Here is a 17,705-nt window from a genome sequence, read left to right as displayed (position 1 = left end):
CCGGGATGACGTCGTCGGAGTACTTAGACGCCGCCCTCGCGCGCTGACGTCAGTTCTTGTACATAGCCTTCCGCGCCAGGAACGCAGAGCCATGCAAAGACCGACACTGGTGCCAAAAATAAAATCTAGGGGCCTGAAAGGACAACCTTAACCCTAGATGTCAGTTCGCAGAACGGGGAGGATGGGTGGGTCGGTGAGGAATCTAACTAACTAATGTTTCTTACAGATACATCGTTACCGAAGGTAAGTAACTTGTTCATCTGAAAGAAACACGTTAGTTAAGATTCCTCACCTTAGAATAGATACCCAAGCAATACCATCCCCGGTGGTGGGTCTGCGAACCAAGATCACACCAGAAAGTCCTGGAGGACAGAACGGCCAAAGAAGCCATCCCTCCGGACTTGGCTGTCAAGGCAATAATGCCTGGCAAACATGTGTAGCGAAGCCCACGTCGCCGCCTGACAGATGTCCTGCAAAGGGACTCCCCGTCCCAAGGCAGTAGTAGCCGCCGTGGCCCGAGTAGAATGGGCGCGCAGCCCAGCAGCAGGGTCCTTTTTAGCCAAGGAATAGCAAATTTTTATACACAAAACGACCCACCGAGAGATGGTCCGTTTGTGCACAGCTTTCCCCTTCTTAGCGCCCACGTACCCAACAAAAAGCTGGTCGTCCACCCGGAACTGTTTTGTGCGGTCCAGATAAAAGGAGAGCGCACGTTTTGGGTCCAGACGGTGGAGCCTCTCTTCCTCTTTGGAAGGATGCGGAGGCGGAAAGAAGGTGGGCAAGGTGACAGACTGCCCAAGGTGAAATGGAGTCACCACTTTAGGAAGAAAGGAGGGACGAGGCCGAAGGACAACCTTGTCCGGATGAACAGACAGAAAAGGAGGCTTTGAAGATAAAGCCTGGAGCTCACTCACCCGTCTAGCCGAGGTGATGGCTACCAGAAAAGCAGTCTTAAGAGTCAGAAGACGAAGAGGGCAATTGTGAAGAGGCTCGAAGGGAGCGCACATCAAGAATGTCAAGACCAGATTCAAGTCCCACTGAGGCATTACAAAAGGGACCGGAGGGAACGTGTGTGTGTAATGCCTTTGAGAAAGCGTGTAACCACAGGGGACTTGAAAAGAGAAGGCTGATCAGGAAGCCGCAAGAAGGCGGAAATGGCAGCAAGATAACCTTTCAGGGTGCCCAGGGCAGAGCCCTGCCGGGCCAGAGAAAGAAGAAAGAGGAGAACCTCAGAAAGAGGGGCGGAAAGGGGATCCACAGCCTTTGCTGTGCACCATGCCACAAATTTGTTCCACCGGCAGGCGTATACCGACTTTGTGGAGGGACGCCTGGCTGCCAGAATGATATCACAGACTTCAGGAGGCAAGTCAAATGGCATCAACTGCCGCCGCTTAATCTCCACGCATGGAGGTGGAGGCTGGACAGGTTCGGGTGGAGGACCGTCCCCTGCTGCTGCGACAGAAGATCCTCCCGAAGGGGCAGACGAATCGGGGGATCGGTCAACATACTGAGTAGCTCGGGATACCAGTATCTTCGTGCCCAATCCGGAGCCACCAAGATGACTTGGGCCCGGTCGTGCCTGATCTTCTTCAGCACTCTGGGCAGAAGTGGTATAGGCGGAAAGGCGTACAACAGACCGCAACTCCACTCGTGACGAAAAGCGTCGCCGAGCGAGTGCCGCCTTGGAAATTCCAACGCGCAGAACTGCTGACATTGCGCGTTCTCGACGGAGGCGCATAGATCTAACCAAGGCTCTCCCCACTGCTGAAAGAGACCTTGCGCCACTTCGGAGTTCAGACGCCATTCGTGATCCATCATGCACCGGCGGCTGAGTTCGTCTGCTCTGGCGTTCAGAGAGCCCGCCAGATGTTGAACCACCAGGGTGACGCCCTGGTGTTCCAGCCATGTCCAGAGGCGCAGAGCCTCCTGACAAAGGGTCCACGACCCCACCCCGCCCTGTTTGTTGCAATACCACATGGCGGTGGTGTTGTCCGTGAACACCTGCACGACACTTCCCCTGACAGAGGGAAGGAAGGCTTTCAGTGCAAGCCGGATCGCTCTCAACTCCAACAGGTTGATGTGGAGACGAGACTCCGCCGGAGACCAGAGGCCCCTGATCTCCGCCTCTCCCATATGGCCACCCCATCCCAGGAGGGACGCATCCGTCACTACGACATGCTCCGGTTGGGGAAGGGAGAGGCTCTTGCCCTTGACCCACTCGCGGTCCGTGAGCCACCACTGCAACTGTTGTGCAGTGCCCTCCGAGATCAAGACATGGTCGGACAGGTTGCCGTGATGCTGGGCCCACTGAAACTTCAGGTCCCACTGCAGAGCCCGCATGCGCCGCCTGGCGTGATGCACTAGTAGGATGCAGGAGGCCATCAGCCCCAGAAGCCGCAACACTAGCCTGACCGAAACCCGGGATAGAGGCCGAAAGATGGGAATCAGGGACTGTATATCCCGGACCCGCTGTTCCGGTGGATGGACCCGGAACTGCGCCGAATCGAGAACCGCTCCGATGAAGAGGAGCTTCTGAGAGGGACTCAGGTGTGACTTCGGCACGTTGATGGAAAACCCCAGCAAATGCAGGAGATCCGCCGTAGTCTGGAGGTGGGAGACGACTGCCTGGGGCGAGCCCGCCTTCAACAACCAGTCGTCGAGATAGGGGAAGACTGGAACCCCTGATCTGCGCAGATGAGCTGCGACCACCGCCATCACTTTCGTGAACACCCGAGGGGCACTGGTGAGGCCGAAGGGGAGCACGGTAAACTGAAAGTGCTCTTGGCCCACCGTGAACCGCAGGTAACGCCGGTGGGCCGGCAGGACGGGGATATGGAAATATGCGTCCTGCAAGTCCAACGCTACCATCCAGTCTCCAGGGTCTAGGGCAGCTAAAACCTGAGCCAACGTTAGCATCTTGAACCTTTCCTTTCGGAGGAAGGCATTGACGTTCCGGAGGTCCAAGATAGGGCGTAGGCCCCCCTTGCCCTTCTTGGGAACCAGAAAGTAGTGGGAATAACAACCACGACCTACTTCTGGACTCGGAACGCGCTCGACGGCCCCCTTGGCCAAGAGAGCCGAAACTTCCTCACGGAGAAGATTCAAATGATCCCCCGAGATACGGTGGTGCTGCGGTGGCATGGCTGGAGGGGTCGTCTCGAAGGGGAGGGAGTAGCCCCTTCGGACGATTTGCAGCACCCACCTGTCCGATGTTATGGACCGCCAGTGGAGCAGGTGATGGCGAACTCTGCCGCCCACTGGCGTGGTATGGGCCTGAAAGCTCGGACTAGGAGGGCTTTGAGGCGGATGCTGCCGGGGTGGAAGTGGGCTGACCACGTCGGCCTCCATTTCCGCCACGGCGGAAACCACGTCCACGACCGCGCGCAGGTTGGTTCTGCGGCTGGTGGCTTTGCGGACGTGAGGAGGCGCCCCTTCCTTGGCCACGAAAGGGGCGAAAAGCGGAGGTGTGCGCCCGCGGAGCCGAGAGGCCCAAGGACTTGGCCGTAGCCCGGGAGTCCTTAAAGCGGTTCAGCGCACTGTCCGCCTTCTCACCAAACAGGCGAGTGCCATCAAAAGGCATGTCCATGAGGGTGTTCTGGACATCCCCGGAAAATGACGTGGACCGCATCCAGGCGTGGCGGCGGAGCGCCACCGTGGTGGAAATCGCTCTACCCAGCGAGTCCGTGGTGTCAAGCCCACATCGTATGGCGTGCCGTGCTGCATCCCTCCCATCGGCCAAAGCCTGGTTAAGACGCGTCCGGACCTCCTCCGGACACAGGGGCAGCACGTCCTCCACCGTATCCCACAGGGAATGGGAATAACGGTCCAAGAGACAGGCGGTATTCAAGGACCGCAGGCCCAAACTAAGGGACGAGAACAGTTTCTTGCCAAACTGCTCGAGTCTCTTGGAATCCCGGTCCGGCGGAGCGGTCGGGAAGGAGGATTGGGAGGTAGAGGCCTGGATAACCAGACTCTCGGGGGTGGGGTGTTGGGACAGGAAACTGGGGTCGCCCGGAGCAGGGCGGTGGCGCCTGGCAACGTTCCTATCCACAGGAGGGACTGTGGAGGGCTTGGACCAGGTGCCCTGCAGAACGTCAGTGAGGGCCTCATTAAACGGCAGCAGAGGCTCAGTGGAGCTTGCTGAGGTTTGAAGCACCTCAGTGAGGATGTTAGTCCTCACAGCCACGGCAGGCAACTCGAGCCCAAGGGCCTCGGCCGCCTTGCGCAGCACCACAGAAAATGCTGCACCCTCCTCCGAAGCCACGGTCGGAGGAGAAGTGAATCCAGTGCCTGGCGAGGTGTCCAGCCCACTGGCCTCCCCCAGTTCATCTGCCCAGTCCTGAGAAAGCTGTGACTGAACAGCCATAGGGTCCTCGAACCCCTCCCAGTCGCCCCCTTCTTCCGATTCCTGATAAACAGGAGAAACGATCGGAACCGGACTGTAGAGATGGTAGGACTCAAGCGGCGTCGGATGCGGCGTCGGTCGACACCGTAGCGGCGCCGGGTCCGGAGGAGGGCTAAACTGGGACGGTGTCGGCGCCAAAGGCGTCGGCGGCGCCGGAGGTGTAGGCGTGTGCGCCGGCGGCGGCGTCGGTGGTTCAGTCGCCGGCGCCGGTGGAGGAGTGACTAGGTCAACCGGCGTCGACGGCGCCGGGGCCGGAGCCGCCGGCAGGCGAGGTCGCCCAGTCGAGTCCGCGGGGCCCGAAGGCGCGCCAGCGGGCGTCGACGGCGGGGCCAGGCTCCTCATGGCCGAGAGGAAGGCACTGATCTCCGCCGGCGCCGCGTCAGTCCCAGGGACCGGAAGGTATGGGGGCGGACGCGGCGCCTGCGGCTCCGCCGGAGCCGCGGGGGTGGAACCACCCTGACCCTCGGCCGAGTCGCGCGACCGGCGAGGGGAGGGGAGTCCGAAGAGCGGTGTCGCCTCTTGGACTTCTTTGAGCGTTTGGACTTACCCGACGACTTGGAGCCGGACGATCGATGGCGTCGGCTAGGGCTCCGCGAGCGATCCTTGGACCTCCTCCTGGACCGGGATCGCGCACGACGCGGAGCCGAGTGGCGAAGCTCGAGAAGCTTGCGGGACCGCTCCCGCCTAGCCTTCGAAGTCAGGGCCTGCCAGTCGTTGCACGACTCCGCGTCGTGGTCGGGGCCTAAACAGTAGAGGCACCGGCGGTGGTGATCGGTCACCGACATCAGTCGATGGCAATCCTCGCAAGCCTTGAACCCAGGCATCCTACCGGCACCAGATGTCGACAGACAAGGATCAAAAATGATCAAAAAGATTTAGTCAAAAAAGACTAAAAGGGGTAGCTCTCCCGGATCTGCGCTTACTGGCGCGGAAAAAAGAAGAACTGACGTCAGCGCGCGAGGGCGGCGTCTAAGTACTCCGACGACGTCATCCCGGCGCACGACGCCGACGACGGACGCGGAGCCGCAGACGACGCCTAGCGACGCGCAAGGGGTATTGCTGACGAAAAATCTTCCGGATCCAGTCTGACGCCTGGGGATATTCTAAGGTGAGGAATCTAACTAACGTGTTTCTTTCAGATATTGTATGTAGGATTCAGTTCTTTACTGTACAGTTAAAATAAATAGATTTTAACTGCCAGTACAGAGAACTCTGCGACACAGGGAGTTCTGCTTCTCGGAAACGGGAAGGGCTGATTTTGCAGAACAAAATGTTGTCACCTGGATTACCTAATTCACCTAATTTTCTTAAAATTTTCCTTTAGAAGGGTACTGAAAGCCAAGTTGTCACTTGTGGTTTTGGGGTATTTTGTTTTAAACCAAAATCAAGTGAAGCTCTGTAAATTCAGCATTTAAGTAGGTTTCTAATTGCCTTTACTTATAATAATGCCTTTATACATAATTCCTATTCTAAAATGGGTGCCAGAATTCTACGCATGAGTGGGGCTAATTCAGGTTTGTTAACTATCACTGAAGACCCTGTCAATACCAATAGGCTGTCTCAAATGTGTTTAGTCCAGGCTGAACCTCATCATGGGACAAGTCAGTTACGCAGCTGAGGTTCCTTGTTTGAACTACAACTACAGTGTGTACCCATTTCAAGAGGTCATAGAGCGAGGGACTTCCCTCTTCAGACTGGAAATAATAATGAAAGATTATATGGCAAAGTGGTTTGTGCATCAGAGCATGGACGCCTCATGACAGTTACAAGGAGAATGCCTTCTCTACAAGGGTCTGAACTTCTCATGAAGTAATGAAGACTTAGTAATTCTCACTCTAAAGACTTTGTCTACTAGTGAAATGTTATATAAGACTCGAAGGTTCCTATCTAAAGATAGAACCTCTAACACAATGTTAGAAGGAGAAGGGGGGGGGGGGGGTCTATTTTTCAAATGGACACACTAATGGGGTATAACAGGGAAGCAGGTTTCCTGGTTCCAGTTTGAAGACCATCAGTCAAGTGGTACAGGTTGAAGGGGGTCCTCTTCTTAGACTAGACTCAGTTGCTTAGTTTTAAAGAGAAAGGAAACACCCTGCTCTAAGTCTAGACCCAAGGATACAGGCAAAGGTATTTAATATTTTTAGTCCTGACCCATTAATTCTGTTGCCACAGAATAACCTTCGGTTGTATCTGAAGACCCTGTAGTGGAGCGTTACAGTAGAGAGGGAGAAACCCATCTTCAACCTGGACTTATCCATATAATGTTACAGGTAGAACGTTCTTTATTTTCAGTCTGGAGTGGACATACTTTTGGAGTGTTAAAGGCAGGGGGATGCTCTACTATTCCAAGTCCATTATTGGAGTATTGCATGCAAAGGGCATACCTTTAAGTGTAGTTGAACCCATTATTCACACGTTTATTCTCTACTATGTTTGTTTGCAACTAATTTCCCAACTGTGGTAGGGTGGCATCGTTCTGTCATTCACAAGATGTCGAGAGAGATGGAGCTTTAGTTTCCATGGTTACTAAAGCAGATTCAATTATAGATGTTCAAATGAAATCTGGCTCGGTTTTCTCTCATAAAAAAATCTGCTGTGTCACACAGCAATAAAAGATTGCATAACTACCATTGGCCATCCTTAGTGCCCAATTCGCATTGAGGGCACATGTTAAAATAAGTCACTAAACGCATCGGTCAGTTATAATTTGACTCCCCCATCTATTCAAGAGCGAAGCAGTGTCAGTCAGTGAGGTGACAGATATAACTGCGCATCCCTCTTTCTCATCTTATCGTGGTAGGAAGGAGCTAGGGTGAGGCGGTGCTCTGTTGCACATCCTTACAAGAACAGGACTCTTATTGTCTTTATTGAACAAGCTGCTCTGGGTGCCCATAGCAGAAATTGATAGAAACCCAAGTGGAAGTTGTCACAGCCTGCCTATCGCGCCCAACAACAATGAGATTGATAGTAGCTGCTATTTCAAGTGTGAGTGAACAGTCAGAGTGCAGTGGAACCATGAGTTTCAATTATGTGAATAATAAAGCAGTGAGAATTAGTGTGGCTTCAAAGCACAGTGTGTCCTTGAGGCCATACTGCATGACCTACAGAGGAAAAAGGTTTCTGAAAGCTGTGGGCACCATATTTGGTGCAGAGTAGCCCAAAAATAAAAGCCTGAATGTTTTGGGGTGGCATATTAGTTTATCAACTCAGTAAATGACAGGGGAATTCACTGAATCACACAACCTCAGCTGCAACCATCACTTGCTGAGGGCACGATCGGCTGTCAACGACCTTAAGAACATATTTCAAAAAGTTGTTTTATAAGGAATGTTCCTCTATCTACTCATGCAACAGGATGACTTGCCCCCTCCTCCTTTACAATCCTTTAACCATATAATAACCAGCTCTTACCTTAAGTCGCTCTATGGCTTCCTCCCCTCCAGGCGTGGACATGATTCGCTCTTGAATGCTGGTGACAGTTGCAAGGCCCATCTGGCTATTAAGAGAGCCGGAAGATGAAGAGGCAGTGAGGCAGCCCATCGATGCTGTGGAGAGAGTGCCAGGCCGTTGGTTTTCTGATGCTAGCAAGTACCTATTCTTATTATTCTGAATATCTTTCAGATCTAAGAGAAGATGACAGGGGGGTTCAGGGAAAGTGCCACAGACAAACAAAGGAGCCAGGAAGAGAAAAGACAAAGACAGGAAGGAAACAGTAACATGAGAAGAGACACAGACAAGCCTACAGTGCAGGATTACACAGATACCATGAGTGGTACAATGGAGCAATTGGGAAACTGAGCAAATGTCAAGGACAGTGAAATAGTGATGAGGCTAACATATGCAGCACCCCCCCCCCCCCCAATCGCCCCATCAAGATCAGAAAATTGCATTTGACATGCAACTCGACCCTGAAATGTAGATACCATTCCCCAGAATTTCATCCTTGCCATCCCACCCCCATCCCTTTGAGGAGCCCAAGGGCACAATTTCCCAATGCTCATCTACTAACCGCTCACAACAGATCAGCCAAGCCAGTCATAAAGAGCTCCAAATCAGGTGCTCAAAGTATTATCATCAAGCACAGAAGGACAAGGAGATATACAAGAAGCCCATGAGTGCAGAAAACAAATAGAGCACAGATTGGAAGCATGAGAAGGAATGTGCATGTTAGGAGAGACAAGAGAATAGGGATAGCGGAGGGGATACAATTTAAGCAAATATTTTCCTCGATATTTCCAGGGAATGGTTCAAAGCTGCACTACTTGCACAGTGAATATTTCTGACCAAGCATTGCTACAACCTGATCACTTATAATGATGCAGGCTAACATTTCACTCCATGTGCACATAAAGCAAACAGGAATGTTATTTCTGCTAGAGAACTGAAGAGAATGTTCTCTGCAGCTATTAACTTCAGGCATATTGAGCTAGAAACAGTGAAACGCACCTCTCATTGCACCAGAACCTCCCAATTAACCAGTCACACTGTTAGACAGTATCTTAACCCAGAGCATGATTTCAACACTAACAGCTCTAGAATAAACACACTACCCAGCCCGGAGCACTGCAGGCCTGCCCATACACTGCTACATAAAGCTAGTAGCAATCAACATGCAAGACAGCAAGCAGCACACCGTTTGAACCCAAAGGTGGCAAATCATTGTAGCGTTTGCAGAGCGTGGCTTACGAACACTCAAAGACTGGGAAGCCAAGAGCAGAAGGGGTATGAATATGGAGGGGCTTCTTGTGTCAATTTTGTTTTTTAACATGATCTTATTTGCGTACAGTAGAAAAGATGCAACCACACCAATTCTGGCAACAGTCCATGTCAATGGAGAACAAATCAAAAGGAGGATGCTGATCAACAAAGCCAATTAGAAATGCAGCAGACTTTTGAAGGAGTCAAAGGTGTCAAACGTGCACGCACGTTAGGAGCAAATGACAAAACGGATAATTTATAACAGAGGAAAAGTACAATTTGATACATGGGGGCTTCCAAAGCTCAGATGAGTTTTATTAAGGGTGGGAGTATAAACACATTTGCTAGCCCTCATAGTGTTGCCGGAATATTGTTTTAAGTCATTTCTATTAATTTAACATTAACTGATTTATTTAAATCACAATGCAGTGTGTTGCACCCAACCTCTTATAGAGGAAAGTCACTGAATCCCAATGCCTACCCAAATGACAATTCCCTAATGAGCAAATGGGCAGAGGACCTTCTTGCAATTAACATGGTTCATCATCCTACCACACTCTGTCTTCTTCATAATATAATTAGGAGACAGGATTCCACAAATTTGGAAGAGGAAAAGAACCTCTAGCTTTTATCCCAGATAACCTTCTTCACTTTGTCAGTCTTGCACGTAGAGGGAATGTTGAAGGGACAAGACTTTCAGTAATCCAAATACAGAGGGAGAGACAGGCAGATAACTTTTAATAAGTCACCCCAGATTTCACCCAGCTGCTTCTAGGCCTACCAGTTCAGTGAGTAAACCATCGAGGAAGACACATAATTCTGCCTGCCCGTCCGTCAACATCCCCGGAATATTGCTAACATGCAGGGTTCATTCTCAAGGTGTGCAGACACAGGCAGTATAGCAAGGAGGATATAAAGTACTAACAGACTATACACACATTTATTTTCATTGGCATTGTAATCATCTCCCAGCGAATCAACTGACAGGAAAGCAAAAGGGAAAATACAATATGTGTGACAGGTCAAGGTCAGTGACACAACAACATTTTATAATCACACTTTTCATTTAAAGCATAACATCTTTATGATGCACATTGCTAAGTGAAATGGAAGGGGAATTCAACAGAACTGTCTTAAGCATACATTGCCACCCCTGAAAAACAAGGTTCTAGAAACACAACCCTTGAAAGCATTTGCAAAAAGGGTACAAAACGTCTATGTAACTGCTTGGCACATTACAGGAAGAGGAATAAGACCAAAGGTTCTGCTGTGGGTGCCTTCTTTCCTGATATGAGCCACAAACATGACTAGAAAAGAACTAGTTTTATTATACTGTTAGGAATCGTGGCCTAAATCAGAAAACAATGCCTTTTTCCATCAGCTTTCTTATTCGGTCTTACCAACTTCAACACGCTCTTGTTCAGCACTGCGATAATCTGCAAAGATCAAAATCAGGTTTTAACAGGACTATGATCTTGAACTAATGAAACCGGCATAGCTCCATGGTACATCCCAACACGAAACCTCCTCAACAGGTAACTTAAGCCCGCAACTGTCATTTAAGCAGATAAAACATTGGATACGAATGACCAAAACTGTGGAATGCCGTCAGCAACTCCCTGAAACCGAAAAACCAAGAACATGCACTTCAGGAAACTCCTGAAAAAGTAACAATTCAAACTTGCATCCTATAAATTATCCATCCACTCTTTCAGGAGCTGAGAGCAAAGAGCGTCAGCTACGGGGTCTGCCCTGCCCTCTAAATTGCCCTTTCATTTGATTGTACAGTGGACATGAACAGTTTTGCCTTCTGAAGTAACTGAAAGGTTACACTGAATGCATTCCAAAACTCCAATGAATTAAAAAGAAAATTATGAAGCTGTTAACATAACTCTAGCTTGTGTTATCTGGTAATCACAAGCGAGCTAATAATTTTCCACTCTCTGACTTCTGACCCAGTAATGAATTAAACTATTAAACGTTATTCTATTGTACAGCTTTTTATTTTCAAGTGTACATCATAAATGATCAAAGTATCTCTAAAATACTTCCATCATAATTCTGAGACATTCAAGTAATAAAAGTCTTTTTGCTTCTAGTTATTTTTTATAATACGATTAGGCATTTAACCCCTTCAAAAGTGGCACATTACTTGTTAAGACAGAGGTGGCAGCTTTTCCTAATCTACAGTTCTCTGAATAAGCAGGGAACCTCGAAGGGGGAGCAAAGGTACTCTTATGTGCCCGCTTGATGCAATTTAGTAATTTAACTGATATTCAGAAGCCTAGCTATTAACATAGAAGTTTGGTGAGAACATCATTCTTTGCAAAGAAAATGACTTGAGTATTAAGCAATGGCTAGGACAACCACTGAAGCTAAAGTTATGACACTCTTCAAAAGGTTTGTCTGATGGCAGCTTTTCCCCAACTTTGAAAATTAAGGAAGAAAGACATTTTATTTTTCTGAATCCATCAATCCTTTTTAGGAAAACATTAAGAGACTCTCCAAGTATCTACCGTGGACAATGTGGGCTCTCTGAAAGCTGAACATTAGAAAAGAACACTGGAAGTCTACAGTTTTGACCTAAATACAAATCAAGCAATGGCATGCAGAATACCTAGAAGAAATCACATTTGTCTTACCAAATCTAGAGAACTGATTGCCAATTAGGATGAAAAAAAACTTTCGCAAACATTTCTAGCTGACATAATAGCTAAAATGGAAGCTAATTTCTAGACCAGGTCTTAACGTTCTCTTGTGCAGAGGCTCCAATGAAGCCACCACAAGCTTATCAAGAAATTCTGCCAGTGGGGTTGATAAACCTGATGGTGATGGTAACTTTGGTCAAATAAAAAAAAAAGGAGAAATGCTTGCAATTCCTCTAACCCATAGCAATTATTATGGGTAGCATTCCAACCTATCGTTCTTTTGCCCACCATGCCACCTTAGATTCGACTCAGCCATATGCAAATGAGCCTTGGTCCTGCTCCAATAGTTACAGTACACCACAACTTGCAAAGCCAGGTTTTCTCTGAACCAGAACATAAGCAACTCAAGACCAGTTTTGGCCTGATTGAGCCCATTCAGTCAGGCACAGCTTGATTCCAGTGGCACAGTGAACAAGGGACCCAAATCTGGACATACCCTGGGCCCCTTAGGGCGTTACAACATACCCTCAAAAAGTGTTGAGAGAAATGCTGGCAATTTGTCTAATCACTAGTAGTCATACAGGGTAGGATTCAAATCCATTGTTTTTTAGCCCACCATGCCACCTCAGATTATATCCAGCCATATTCAAATCAGCCGTGGTCCTGCTTCAATAAGAAAAGCTCAGCCAAATCACAACTTGGCTCCACTTACGTCCAGTCCTATTTGTTGGCGTATGTCAGCCTCACCCTCATTTTGTGCATCTCTTCAGCAGTGCAGACACCAAATGGCACTCTTTTCAGTAAAGATCACATTTACGATCTTTTTGTAGTGCATCCCTTATTAGCTTTGCTTGCTTTAACCAAAAACAAAAATTTTCAAACCCAGATCTGTTGACTGGGTGTGAGTGTTTGATTGGTTCTGATGCTCTGTCCATCACCACCTCTTTTTGTACCGCCGTGGAAACATCTGCATGCAATCAAATTTGTCATGTGTGTTAAGACCTGATTTGAAACCATAATTATTAAATTTGCTCCCATCATGAAGTTTCATCCTTTTTCCTTAGGTGAGGCTATAATGAGCCTCTAAAGAGTTTGCAATAAAATCACAGCTGTAATGTTCAAGAGGCACTCATAACTGAGCTGCCTTCATTGTTGTGGCCAGCATTTCACCAATGTTCTCATCCAGAGAACTTATTTTTAGGTTTCCTTGTACATCAGTACTGCTAATAATGTGGAAGGCAGCAATGTTTTTACCTATTTATGCTATTACAAAACCCAAAGGCAGAAATGACTAGAGACATACAAAGGTCTGGTTCAGGAGGTCCGGTTTTTAAACTACCTTGGGCATGCGACCTTTGCTGCTGATGGTGGTAAAATATAAAGTTCACCGTAGGCGGCATAAGCTTTGATATAGCTCATTCAGAGGCGTGGCTAAAATCATAGGATTGGGAAAGATTTAAATGGATAACTAACATGTTGCATTTCTCCGCTGAGCCGGTTAGAAGGTTGAAATATCATCCACTATGGACACTCTTGAAGGTGGTCTCAAATGAGATTTTGTAGAGTGCGCAGAACTTGATGCATCTATTCAGGGTGCCCTTGGTTTTCTCGACAGTTCTAATGCTTGCCCACCGCTTGCATGAAATCAAACTTTTCATTTGGTGCCTCTCCTATGGAAGGTGCAAAAGTATGCCACTTTCTAGATCATCCCTTTTGAACAGATGTACCCCTACTCTTCAAAGTTCTCCCTTATGTGTAGGTGTAGAGGCCTGATTTTCGACCAGTGATTTTCTTGGCAGCATAAAGTACAAATGCCTTTTTTCTTTGGACTCTAAAAGAGGCTGGGGGAGGGCGAGGATGCAGCGAGTATCTCTACATCAAGTGAGTATGTATTATTTTTGATGTCAACCTACTAGACATGAAAAGTCTATATATCGAAATGAGTCACGCACTCTGCTCAGCTCATTTGACCTTTGGCACCTCAGTTAACAGCGACCAGAATGACAAGGATGCTCTTTGGGGCTTTTTCTGGAGTTCTATTTAGGAGAGTCCAAGATGGGCAGTTTCTGGGAATGCTGAAGTGTAGACAACTCTTCTAGGCTTCCCCTTGCAACGAGATGCTTCAGAAAGAGACAGTTAGCAAGTTCTGAATGTAATACATTTCAGGCAAAGTACTTTTAGTTTTAATATCTTCTTTGGAATTTGACAGATTGTGGACTTCTCCACTTTGCGGCACTCAGGAAGCAACACATGCAGATCCTTTTCAAAACTTTTCCCACACATGACGGACACTTCAAAATCGATGGGAAGGTTACTGCGTAGCAAAACTTTCCAATAATCAAAAAACATTCACCGAAAGGAGAAAATGAGGCTGTCAAGACAAGAAGACATGCTGACTTATCAAGTGTAGCTTAACCCAAATCAGATCTCGACAAATGTGGGCAAAGAGGCAGGGTCCAGCGCCCAGGATTGCACAAATGGAAGAGTGACAAAATAAACCGAAGGTCAACTGGCCAAGCTGTGAACCGCATTTCTACTCACTTTCTTTTGATTTCCAGCTTAATGTAATTTAAACAATGTGAACTGTAGTTTAATTGTGTATCTTACAAAAATGTGCCTTAACATAGGGATGTATGTTAAAAATGGAAAATGTCACCCTTAGCGTGTAGTGCTGTAGATTCACATGCTCGGCACACTTTCGCCATCATGTGCTTCATAAGGACATTTTCAAGTCGTTTTTCTTCCAAGACGTTTTGGGTCATAAGATATTGACTCCTTCCAGAAGACCAGAGAGCATTAAGTCAAAGAACCACTTCAAATTGCTTATTTCGGATGTTCTTCTCGATCTCCATAACCTGTGACCAGCTCGACTCCAGACACTATTTTCCATAGAGGAAATTAAAAGACTCCTCTTCACCATTGTCATTTCAAATTCGACCTGAATTGGTGGAGTTTTCCGAGAACCAGGTCAAATGAGTATGTCTTTCAAGTGAGGGGAGGAAGGGATGATGCAGAGAACACTTTCATTTCTGCCCCAAATGCAATTCCAAATCCTGTGGTCAGACCATTAGACTGTAAAATCTCTGCCTATCTAGACACCATGAGGATTCAAAATTCTCATCCTGTGTGTACTTCAAAAATAAAAAGATCACTTGATGACAGCATTGTGCAGAGCATGTGATTAATGCACGCAGATACGTTAAAAACGATGTTGCTGTTTAATTATTCCTTAATGGCTATCTTGTACCTATTCTTTTTTTTAGAAAATTAACCTTTCCTGTGATAGAAACAGGTGCATTGTATTTGATTCAATCTGAGTCCCATTGTAAGAAATGTTTGAACAAATCTACTAAATTGGAAAAGATGTAACGAGATCGAGGTGACCTCAATATTCATTATGACTGGAGTCTGGCAATGAATGCAGATCAGGGCAATGGTAGGAGAGGCAAGATGCCTTACACAAAGGCAACAAGAATACATGGTAATAGCCTTCAAATAACACAAAGAAACTCCGTGCTCTTGTGAGATGGGACATGAGAAGTTTCTAAGCAGTTGGGGAAGTGAGGTCCTAGCATAGACGGTTGCAGGCTGAAGAGATCAGTTTCACCCACTTACTGTTTCCACACAGACCTGTATATCTTGAGCATCATTATCCTAAACTGTTTAAAACTTACTGCAGCCATCATCTAACTATCATTATATAACATGCACATGAAAGCAAAATGGATGCAACAAGACTTGAGCAGTTATCAGAATCGGTCTTCATAACTACTACAAAAATCTAGCCACGATTCAACAGTCCTGCAGCCTTTTCAAACCTTGGGCACCAGATTAGGACTGGCCCAAATGGCAAAACTGCAATGCCAGAAGGGCTGGTCCGACAGGTGAGTGTTATTAGATGTTTGAGGGCCTGTTTAACGTACTAGAGGTACTTTATTTTACTGATTTCCCTGATATTACCACAAAATTGCCTGCAGCAAACTGAAATGCACCATACCCTGCGAAACAGCTATACGGCATGTCTTTACATGTTCAAAACTGCCCCAATGTGCAAATGTGGGCTAATTATATTTTTGTGCCCAGCCCCATTTTCTCTCCTAGACAGACGCTGTTAAACACCAGTATCCTACAATTACTGCAATCAAAAAAACCATCACTTACTGTCAAGAATATCACCCAGGCCTTGAGCTCTAAGCAGGTCTTTTAGTCGTGTCACTTCCTCCTTCAGTTCTCGCACCAGCTTGGCATTGGGATCCTCATTGATAATAGCATTGCATTTAATCTGTTTTGCACGGTCAGCATACCTGAAAAGTCAGCTACATATATTAAAATAAACTGCAAAAAAATGGGGATAACAGAGCAGTGGAAATATCTCAACACCCACAACGCCGCAGGCAGCCAGCATGAGGACTTACTACTGTGATGTGATCAGAGGATGCAAACAGATAAACATGCAACTGACAAACTGGACTAAAAAGTGGATATGGTAAGTAAGTAGAGATGAAGCGAACGATAGGACAATACAATAAAATAGGAGCCTGCAGCTCTTTTCATCCCAACAATATACTTTTTTTCATAAACTGTATTTTGAATCTACATCCCTCGATTTATTCCAAATGCTCTGGATTCAGCCAGTTGTTGGTCCATTTAAGGTATTCAGTATCCCCCCTCACAAAAAAATTATATCTATCCGTCATTGTATTTCTCCTGCATTTACATCTTTTACAGGTTAACATTCTTAAAGTAATCCTAGCGTAATCCCAATTGTTGGGCTGGAAATTATGACTAGATAAATATTTCATATTTAGAAACTGAAACAGAGCATCTAAAAAGATTTCCGTTTGGTTTCTTGATCAATAACAGCTCTTTATACCATATCCTTTGCAATCAAACGCATAGTGCCTGATCCTGCTGCAGGTTCCTCAGGACACAAGGAATGGGAGGGAATGCATAATGCTGGAGGAAACTCCGCTCTGGAGCAATGCATACCGTAGAGCTCCCTGCAACGGAAACTGGATGATACAAAACAGCAGGCAGCAAGCATTTTCACAAGTGGCAAAGAGGTGACGAGTATTGCCTCTGATGGCAAAGATGGACTGGAGCTCCTCCAAATGTATTCGCCACTCCTAGTCAGCAAGAAGACTACCACAGAGGTTGGTGACTCTCGCATTTAGGGAACCTGCCAAGTGGTTGACAGCCGTTCAGATTTCATGAGCCTGAGCCCACAATCTCAGCATCTGTCTGAAGAGAGGGCGCTAACCAAATTGCCCTCTTTGTTGACATGCCACACATAAGTTATACCAAAACTTAGAGTAAATGACCACAAATAGAGGGAAAGAACTCCATCACCAGTGCATCGCCCACAGCTCAAGCTGACTGATGAGGCACCTTAACGCTGCTGGAGACCAAAGTCCTCTGAACTCAGGATCCTCCAAATGTGCACCCCATCCTAGATCGGAAGCAACCATCACAACCATCGCCCTGTTCATGGAGGGCATAGGAGTTTTACACAACTCAGATTCTTCAACTGGTGTCTACCATTGATGATCTTCCGTTACTTTCAAGTTGAAGTGGATATGGTCTGCCATTGTGCCCCAGTTCAGAATCCACTGAATGCAGAAACACTGCAGAAAGGCATTCAAATATTAACAAGAGTGATTGACTAGAAGGATACAAGAAGCCAGAAGGCCCAGCAGGTGAAGGACTGTTGGGGGCTAAGAGAATCATCTCCTGAATGTCAGGAGTCCTCAGGAGAAATGGGAAACACAGAAAGATATCTACAACACTACACTGATGAAGAGAAAGTGCAGCAAGGGCTCAGTGTGAGATTTAGATAAGTTAATAGAAAACCACAAAGTCAAACAGCAGGGTTGCCGAGGCACTCAAATGGCCCAATACCAGCAGCAGATTGTAAGAGTATATGGAAATCCCCATTCTGCGAAGATGGCCACCTT

The 17,705-nt window shown here is 47.2% G+C and overlaps 1 protein-coding gene across 16 annotated transcripts in view; it reads right to left on the bottom strand.

Annotated features, from left to right (window-relative positions):
• The window catches only part of KIF1B (kinesin family member 1B), a 1,461,559-nt gene that overhangs the window by 1,107,964 nt on the left and 335,890 nt on the right, over window positions 1–17,705 (bottom strand). For 7 of the 16 annotated variants that reach the window (XM_085609818.1, XM_085609821.1, XM_085609825.1 and 4 more), the window contains 2 exons: window positions 15,913–16,055; window positions 7,817–7,950 (listed from right to left, as the gene is read on the bottom strand). In XM_085609818.1, the coding sequence (XP_085465944.1) occupies window positions 7,817–7,950; window positions 15,913–16,055 (277 nt within the window). Of the gene's footprint in view, window positions 1–7,816; window positions 8,029–10,041; window positions 10,084–15,912; window positions 16,056–17,705 lie in introns of all 16 variants that reach the window. The other 9 variants (XM_085609808.1, XM_085609814.1, XM_085609823.1 and 6 more) reach the window with 3 other exon arrangements.

Source organism: Triturus cristatus, chromosome 1_2 (assembly GCF_964204655.1).
Source record: "Triturus cristatus chromosome 1_2, aTriCri1.1, whole genome shotgun sequence".
In the NCBI taxonomy this organism is placed as follows: domain Eukaryota; kingdom Metazoa; phylum Chordata; class Amphibia; order Caudata; family Salamandridae; genus Triturus; species Triturus cristatus.
Note: the sequence above shows the minus strand (reverse complement) of the source record. Positions and strands in the feature narration are given on the sequence as shown.